This window comes from Choloepus didactylus, chromosome 2 (assembly GCF_015220235.1).
Source record: "Choloepus didactylus isolate mChoDid1 chromosome 2, mChoDid1.pri, whole genome shotgun sequence".
In the NCBI taxonomy this organism is placed as follows: Eukaryota; Metazoa; Chordata; class Mammalia; order Pilosa; family Megalonychidae; genus Choloepus; species Choloepus didactylus.
In genome coordinates, this window is record NC_051308.1 from 211970640 (window position 1) to 211979765 (window position 9126).

The 9126-nt window shown below is 40.6% G+C and overlaps 1 protein-coding gene across 4 annotated transcripts; it reads left to right on the plus strand.

Moving 5' to 3' along the window:
- Positions 1–173: 173 nt before the first annotated feature.
- Positions 174–8830, plus strand: C2H1orf109 (chromosome 2 C1orf109 homolog). 4 transcript variants are annotated; one of them, XM_037827681.1, is made up of 5 exons: positions 174–475; positions 695–972; positions 5156–5335; positions 7273–7391; positions 7592–8830. In XM_037827681.1, exons 2-5 carry the CDS (start codon positions 698–700, stop codon positions 7627–7629), a joined length of 612 nt encoding a protein of 203 aa, XP_037683609.1. In that variant the 5' UTR covers positions 174–475; positions 695–697; the 3' UTR covers positions 7630–8830. The 4 variants fall into 4 exon arrangements, with proteins under 4 accessions (XP_037683609.1, XP_037683610.1, XP_037683612.1 ...); XM_037827682.1 differs by having other exon boundaries at positions 698–972; XM_037827684.1 differs by having other exon boundaries at positions 5156–5270; positions 7255–7391; positions 7592–7622.
- Positions 8831–9126: the final 296 nt, after the last annotated feature.

Below are 9126 nucleotides of genomic sequence, written 5' to 3' on the forward strand. Positions count from 1 at the left end.
CGAATGAGAAGTCTCCGTCTTAGAAAGGGCACACAACATCCAATCACAAGGAAGCTCCACTATCAGGTCTCCAGTCCGCACGTGGGACTACAACACCCAGAAGTCATTGCGGTGGAACGACGTTATTTCGCGACTCAGTAGACAGAGTGGCCTGAGGTTGCGCTTTAGGGGCGGTCGCTTTGGGGCATGCGCACATTGCGGGTGTATTGTGGTGGGTCTCGTTGGTAGCTGTATTTTTGGTTGCCTTAGTTTTAGGTTTCCGGCTGGTTTAGGGAAAGCGAGGGTTCAAGGAGGGAAGATAGGATTCCGGCTCCGGGAGTACGGGTCTGAGGGGGATACAGAGGTTCGGCCTCGGGAATCCGCAGTCTGAAGCAGGAGATTGACTTACTCCGGAGGAGCCACCTCGGAGGGTAGTCTAGAAACCCTTCCCGAGGTGACAAACAAGGGCCCTTCCGTCCGAGAGCCCTTTCTGAAGGTAAGACAACGCCTCGCGCCGGGAGCTCCTGTCTGAAGGGATTGCCAGGCCTACCTGAGGAAGTCCTGGTTGGAGGGTGGAAGCCAAAAGTTTGACCTCATAAGAAAACGAAAATAACTCCCACCATTAACTCAGTTCTTCCGCTTCTGACTTGGGACCCTAACGCTGTTTGTTGTTGTTGTTGTTGTTTGTTTCTGTTTTTGCTTTTGTTTTCAACAGAAGATGACTCAAGACCGGCCATCTCTTGCTGTGCAGGAGGCCCTGAAGAAGTGCTTTCCCGTGGTGGAGGAGCAGCATGGCTTGTGGCAAAGCACGCTGAGGGACTGCCAGCCCCTCCTGGCTTCCCTTAGCAACTTGGCAGAGCAACTGCAAGCGGCTCAGAATCTGCGATTTAACGATGTGCCCTCACTTCGGGCCTTCCCAGACTTGAAGGAGCGGCTGAGGCGCAAGCAGCTGGAGGCTGGTGACACTGCCCTGGACAAGCTAGGGGAGAAGATGTAAGAGGCTCTAAGGAGCTCTTTCTTCACAGAAAGAGTTTAAATCTGGGTGTTTGATAAGTAGCCTGCAGTTGTCAGAGGGTGTTTCTCTCCTTGCACGAGAGCATGACACTTGGAGATGTCTCTTCTCCCTCTTGTTCCATCTGTTGCAGTGGGACCTTTGTTGAAAAGCCATTTTTTGACGTTTCCTTTGTCAGAGGCTAACATGGTAGTGGTGGACCTGGAGGTCAGAAAAGCAGAATAAGAAAGCTGGAAACAAAGGAGTGAAGAAAGCTTGTCAGCACTCCTCTGTAGTTTGGTTTGGTGAGAAGCAATGAGGAACTATATTGTAAACCTAGTAGGAGCCACAGCTAAGGTTTGTTTTGTTTGTTTTATATTTTGTTTTCTTTTTTATTAGAGAAGTTGTAGGTTTACAGAAAAATCAGTTTCGCTATACTGCCCTATTATTAACACCTTGCAGTAGTGAGGTACATTTGTCACATTGATAACAGAACATATTTATAATTGTACTATTATTAAATTGTCCAAGGTTTACACTAGGTTCACTGTTTGCATCATATGGTCCTATTTTTTTTTTTTTAATTTTTTTCTTGTAACCTATATATAACCTATAATTTCCCTTTTAAATCACATTCAAGTATATAATTCAATATTATTAATTGAGTTCACAATGTTGTGCTACCATCACTACCATCCATGATCAAAACTTTTCCATCACCCCAAAAAGAAACTTTGTGCCAATAAAGCACCTTCCCTGCCCCTACCCTGGCCCCAAGTAACCTATAATCTAGTTTTTGACTCTAGATTTGCTTCTTCTAATTTTTTCACATGAGTGAGAACATACAATATTTGTCCTTTAGTGTCTGGCGTATTTCACTCTACACATCTTCAAAGTTCATCCATGTTGTACCATGTATCAGAATTTCATTTCTTTTTACAGCAGAGTAATATTCCATTGTGTATATATACCACATTTTGTCTATTCATCTTGGATTGCTTCCCTCTTTTGGCAATTGTGAATAATGTCACCATGAACATCAGTGTGCAAATACCTGTTCAGGTCCCTGCTTTCAATCCCAATAGAAGTGGGATTGTCAGGTTATATGGTAATTCTATACTTCACTTTCTAAGGAACCGCTGAACTGTCTTCCACAGCAGCTGTACCATTTTACATTTCTACCACATCCCCTCCAGCACTTGAAATCTTCCGTTCTTTTAATAGTAGCCATTCTAGGGGGTGTGAAATGGTCTCTTACTGTGGTTTTGATTTACATTTCTTTGGTGACTAATGATGTTGAGCATTATGTGCTTTTTGGCCATTTGTATATCTTCTTTGGGGAAACATCTATTCAAATCTTTTGCCCATTTTTAAATTGTGTTTTGTCTTTTTGTTGTTGAGTTATAGGAATTCTTTGTGTATTCTAGATATTATCAGATAGGTGGTGTCCAAATATTTTCTCCCATTCTGTAGGTTGACTTTTTACTTTCTTGATAAAGTCCTTTGATATACAAAAGTTTTAAATTTTGATGAGGTCCCATTTATCTGTTTTTTTCCTTTGTTGCTTGTGTTTTTTGTATAAAGTCTAAGAAACCACTGCGTAACATGAGGTCCTGAAGACATTTCCCTATGTTTTCTTCTAGGAGTTTTGTAGTTTTAGATATTCTGTTGAGATTTTTGATCCATTTTGAGTTAAATTTTGTATATGGTGTCATGTAAGAGTCCAATTTCATTCTTTTGCATGTGGTTATCCATTTTTCCCAGAACTGTTTGTTAAAGAGACTACTCTTTCCCTATTCCTCAAGAGTGGGCTTGACACCCTTGTTAAAAATCAAGTGGCCATAGACGTATGGGTTTATTTCAAAATACTTTTTTGAACACTTATGGCATGCTAAGCACAAGGTGCGGGGAATACAAGAATGAACCAGACTCAGTTTCTGTTCTCTGGGAGTTCACAGTTGAGTAGTAGAGATAGACAATCAGGTAATTAAATTATATCATGGTACCTTCTAAGACAGTGGTAAGTGCAGGGAATTGTAGAGACATAGAGAAGAGGTACTTAACCCAGCCTGTAAGGAGAGGGAAATCTTCTGGGAGGAAGTGATGTCCAAGTTATGAAGGATGAGCAGGTATTTACAGGGTCAAGAGGTGGGTATTAATGTTGTTGCATAAAAAAATAGTATGACTGTACAGAAGGAGGTGGTAGGAGGTGGTTGAGGAGGTGAGCCAGTTTATGAAGGGACATGTAAGCTATGTCAAGGAATCTGTGGTCCCTAGATAATATATTTCTTTTGCTTCTGGGTCAAGGGGACTTTAGTGAGGTATGTGGGCAAAAATCCCCAAGAACCTCCTGCTTGGTCATAGACACAGTTTCTATGTGGGTCAGCTTCTTAAATCAGAGTAGTTGTTTAATAACTTTTTGGGAATCAGCATTATTCATAATAGCCAAGAAATGGAAACATACCAAATGTCCTTTCAGCTGATAAATGGATAAACAAAATGTGGTATATTCATAAAGAGAAATAAAGTGCTGAATATACTACACCTCGGATGAACTTTGAAAGCATTGTGCTAAGTGAAAGAAACCAGACACAAAAGGCCATATATTGTTTTGATTCCATTCCTGTGAAATGTGCAATATAGGCAGATCCATAGAGACAGAAAGTAAATCAATGGTTTCCAGGAGCTGGAAGGAGAAGGGAATAGGAGATAAATGCTAATGGGATTTCTTTTTAGGGTGATGAAAATGTTTTGGAATTAGTGTGATGTTTACACAACTTTGTGAATATATGAAAAGCTACTGAATGGCACACTTTAAAAGGTTGAATTTTATCTCAATTAGAAAAGAACCCCCTGTGAAAGCCTCTCTCCCAAGAAGCATCAGGTTTCTTCTAGGCCATCAGCCTTCAAACTTTTAACCTAGACCTACATGGAGAAATACATTTTATATCACAATCTGTATGCACACATACACACATATAGCTGAAATAAATGTTTTACAAAACAATACCATACATGATACAGTCTGATATTTTGTTCCCTTTTTAATTTTTTTAAAATCCCAACAAATGAGCAGAACTCACAGTATGAAAAACTGTTTCAAGGGGTCAAATATTGTTTTGTGAACTTTTATTTCAATTGATTATGTATTTGTATATGGCTATTGGGTTGTTATTTTCAGTGTATTCTTTTATCAAGAATCATGGTCAAATATTTTTGAAAGCCACACCTCTAGGCTAGAGAATGCCTTGTCCATTAGGAAGTTTTAGCCTTCGGTTGGTGACTGGGTCCCTTGAAGTCTAGGTGGAATAACGATTTACCATAAGATAAGTGCTGCCCTAACCACTTTATATGCATGATTGGCATTTAATCATCACAACAACCCTTTGCATTTATTCATTCATTGAGCAAGTGCTTATTGTTCCATGTGCCAGTCTCTGTTCTAGGTGCTTAGGGTATGCAGTGAGCAAGCAGACCCTTCTGATACATGAGGATGGATGAGTAGTTTTCCTAAAACCCATAGTAGTTTGTGTGCATCCAAGGACTAAACTCCTTAACTACCAAAGTATGCCATCTTTCTCAAGAAAGGAAGCTTGTACAGCCCCTCACAAGCAGCCCCTCATGTATAGTATCTTCCAGAATTTACTAGGATAGGGCCAGGTACCATGTGGATAATCTTGCTTTGTTGCTTCCTTATCTTCTTTATCCCCTTTTTACATACATGGCACAAGGCTATGAGTAAGCATTTGCTCTCCTTCTTACATAGTTTGATGGCAGCTCCAGAAAGGTCCCTTGGTCTTTACTTTGTACTTGGGCTTATCACAGAGTTTTGAGAGCCATATAACACCATCTCATGTCATTTCTTGATTCCAGAGCCAATCCTACTTCCAAGGCGCTGTTTCTAATCTTTTATCAGTTGGTCTCAATTGGGGATGATTTTTCCCATCAGGGGGCATTTGACAATGTTTGCAGACATTTTGATTGTCACAATTGGGGAAGGGGGTGGTTTGCTTCTGACATCTAGTGGACAGAAGGGATGCTGCTAAATAGCCTATAATGCACAGGATAGTCCTCCACAGCAAAGAATTATCTTGTCCAAAATGTCAGTAGTACCGAGGTTGAGAAATCTTGCCTTAAGTCTTTCTCATGATACTGCCTAATTAACATCAGACTCTTTCCCCACAGAGCCACCCTCCTCAAGGTGCGCGACACAGTCAGTAGCCACGTGGAGCGAGTGTTTCAGGTCTATGAGCAGCATGCAGACACAATTGGCATTGATGCTGTCCTGCAGCCTTCAGTTGTGAGTCCCTCTCTGGCTGACATGTTGGAATGGTTGCATGATATTGAGAGACATTATCGAAATTCTTATCCTTTGCATATGTTTCAGATAGTGTCCAGAGCTGTTCCAAGAAGTCTTCTCAATTTCAGTTTTCACAAGATTAGAAAACTCTGTAGTTTGGATCAGTTGGTTCCTGAACTTGGCTTCCCCCTGCCTTCCTTTTTACAGTCATTCGTCAAATAATTTCTTGAGTGCCTTCTACCTGCTAGGCACTGTTCTAAGTGCTGGGAGACAAGCATTATACAAAATAGTAAAATACATAGTATGTCAGATGGGGAAAGGTGATAGATAGTGGTAAAGCAGAGAAAAATAAAGCAGAGAAAGGGGAAGGTGGGGGGTGAGGGTGGGGTTGCAGTTTTTAATAGGGTTGTCAGGGCAGGCTTCACTGAGAAAGTGCCATTTGAGCAACGACCTGAAGAAGGTGAGGGAGGGTAGTGGATGTGTGGGGGAAGAGTTCTTGGCAGCGGGAACATCAAGTACGAAAGCCCTGAGGTGGGAACATGCTTGGTATGTTTAGAAATAGCAAGGAGGCCAGTGTGGCCAGAGCAGAGTGATGAGGGGAAGCCTATTAGGAGAAAAAGTCAGAGAGGCAAGGAGCTAGACCATGTAGGGCCTCAGAGGCTATTGAAAGGATTTTGGCTTTTATTTAGTGAGACAGAAAGTCATTAGAAAGTTTTGAGTAGAAGAGCAATGTGATCAGTCTTATATTTTTAACAATATCACCCTGGCTGTATTTTGAGGACAGCGTTTAGGTGGTAGTGGGCAAGGGTGGAAGCAGGAGGATCGCTTAGGAGGGTATTACAGTCTGAACGGTGAGTGTGCTATTCTCATTGGAAAGAGGAAGGTTCTCTGGAAGAACCCTCATCCACCCTCTTGCTTCAGTTTGTACCTTTATGTGAGTGACTTCCAAGCCCCAGCCTTTATTCTTGTAGTCTATTTTCAGTTTCCTGTAGATACCTCCAACTGCATCACTCATGGAACTGCCAGCCTAAATTTAATCTTGAATTCCTCAATCTGGCCCTCAAATTCAACTCCCTTTTCCTTTAGTTGTAGAATTAACCTTTCTAGTCCCCCGTCTGGAAGCATAAGGATCATCTTACCCTTTCCCCTCTCTGTTTCCTTTTTTAATTGCAGCAGCAGTAGTAATAGTAGGAGCAGTGGCAGGGGCAGAAGGAGCAGTGTCTGCAGCGAACATTACTGAGCACTTATTCTGTGCCAGGCAGTATTCTAAGAATGTTTACACAGATAACCTATCAAGTCCTTTGAGTCTCTTTCCCAGGTGCTTCTTGTGTTTTCCTTCCTTTCTATCTCCTCAGCCACTTTCATAGTCTCTTACTGCATACTTGGTCTTATAATCCCAGGTAGCCTTTTGACAGGTGTCCCTATCTCTGGCTTCTTTTCCTTTAAGCCATCTTCCTATCCCCAGTTTAATGCCCTCAATCCATAGATCTTCAGAAGTTATAGCTCTGATCATGTTCCTTGTATGGAAATTCTCAGTAGCTTTTGTTGCTAATAGGATAAAGTTTAGAATCCCTAGCTAGATCCCTAGCATTTCAGTGCTCTTTGTCTTCTGTCTCAACCTTCCTTTCCTGTTACTCTCTACACACTGAGCCATGCCAGCCAAACTGCTACACCCTAAAACTGATGTATTCATCTTCTGAACTTCCATTAGGCTTTATTTTTCATGCAACTTAGATTCTTTCTTTTCAGTTTCCTTTTTCCCTTATTATCATGAGATCCTGGATTGCAGGGACAATATTTCATTCCCCTTTCCCTGTAGCACTGAACCATGTGAGTAAAGAGGTGTCAGAAAATATTTGTAGCATAAGTGAATCCTCCCCAACTGGTAAAATGTAATGATAGCTGCATTTTCACATTTATAGCTCCTTAAACCCTCAGAAGGGTAATTTTTTTCTTCAGCATATTTCATTCTCTTTTTGAGTAGTCCTTAACTTCCAGGAAGTTACCTGAAGAGAAAGTATCTCTTCACCTCAATCCAGTGGGGAAACTTGGCAAACATCCAAACTTTGCCCAAGGCCTGGGACCGAATTTCAGAAGATGAGCACCAAGACCTTGTACAAGGTACTGGCTTTTGTTTTTTGTTTTTCTTTTTTAATCTCTTGATCTCCCCTCTCCTCCTCTTTTCCCCTGTGTCTCACCTCTTTGAAGTATTATGGAGATGCCTGCACAGTGTCTCAGTATCTTTTATAAACCTGATAGTTCGTGTCCTTTGATGAGGTGATCAGTGCCACAACCCAGATTTTCATCTCTTCCTAATCCAGATATACTGTTGAATGTTTCCTTCTTCCTGGAAGAGTGAGGAAGCTGTGTGTCTATCTGGAGATCACAGTTGAAGACTGACAGTGCTGAACTCTGATATTCCTGAAGGAATGTCAGTATTGCAACCTAATATATTTGGAAAATCAATGCCTAGAATTGAAGGACTGGCTCTTGGAAGGATTGGTACTATGTGTTTCTGATGTTGGGGCTTCTCCATGCCAGATCATGGCTGAGAGTACATGGGCCACCCCTTACCCTTTCCTGAGACTCAGAGAAGTAGATGGAGGCAGAGAAAAAGCACAAAAGACAATGCTGAAGAATCCCAGTGCAGAAGCAACAGCAGCAGAAGTGGTGGAGAAGGGAAGGCCGGGAGATAAACAGTGGGACTGCAGAGTTGGGATCACCCTTAGCATCATCCAGAGCACTGAACCTGGATGGCACCAGGTCCCGGTTTCATTCATCTATTTGTGTCAATACCTGACTCCTTGAAGAAAGACAAAGAGGTTTTGGTGATTTAAAGAAATAAGGGTGATGTCGATAGAAAACAAATATTTTTTTACCTATTGTAGTAGCTCCTTATTAGGCCAATTTCAGTTTCCAGAGCTTACCACCAGGGGGAGATGACACAGCATGAATTATTCTGTATGCTTTGTTTTTGAAGAGTGTTTGCCTATTGCTGTTATTTATCTGAGAGTAAGTAACTAGGGTCATATTACTGAGAAAGAAGGCTTTTCTTTCAGCCTGTGGTTTTAAACTAGGATAGTGGAACTCCTGAGCTGACAATTTTTTTTTTTTGCCCAAAGCTGGCAACTGACTTGCCACGTTCCTCTGAGCTTGGAGTAGCTGAGTGGGTGAGAGAATACCAGCTCAGTCAGGCACTCAGGGTTACATTTCTGAGGCTCAGTGCTTTCATCTGTGAAATGGATGCCCTGTCAGCTTCCCGAGATTGTTGTAAAAATCTGGGTCATTGGATGTAAGGGGGCTTAATAAAGAGTCTATACATTTTTCAAAATGGAAGTGGCCTTGTTTTTTTCTTATAACAAAAGTGATATATGCATTTTTGAAAATTGTAGAATTATAGAAAATGTGGAAAAATCTTAAAATGTAGAAATATATAAAACAAACTCAAGCAGATATATTTTGATATGTATCCTTTTAGTATCTATTCCAAGCTTTCTTTTTTCAAACAAATATGGTATCATTGATAAATACTGTTATTTAAATAAATTCTTTTAACTTAATATAGTTTGGTCATCTCTTCATATCAGTAAATATAGCTTGACATAATTATTTACTATTTATATAACCATTTTGTGAATGCATTGTATCTTATGTATCTTACATTTTAAATGTATTTTTCCAATTCCTCATGTTTTTCTTCTTACAAAGGTAATACATTCTGATTGTGAGAAATTGGAATATTACTGAAAGTGAAAATGTACCATTGTCCACCTGCAAATAATCATTATTAACATATGGTGTACATTCTTTAAGGAATTTTTTTTAATCTATCGTATATGTAATTATTATAAATGAA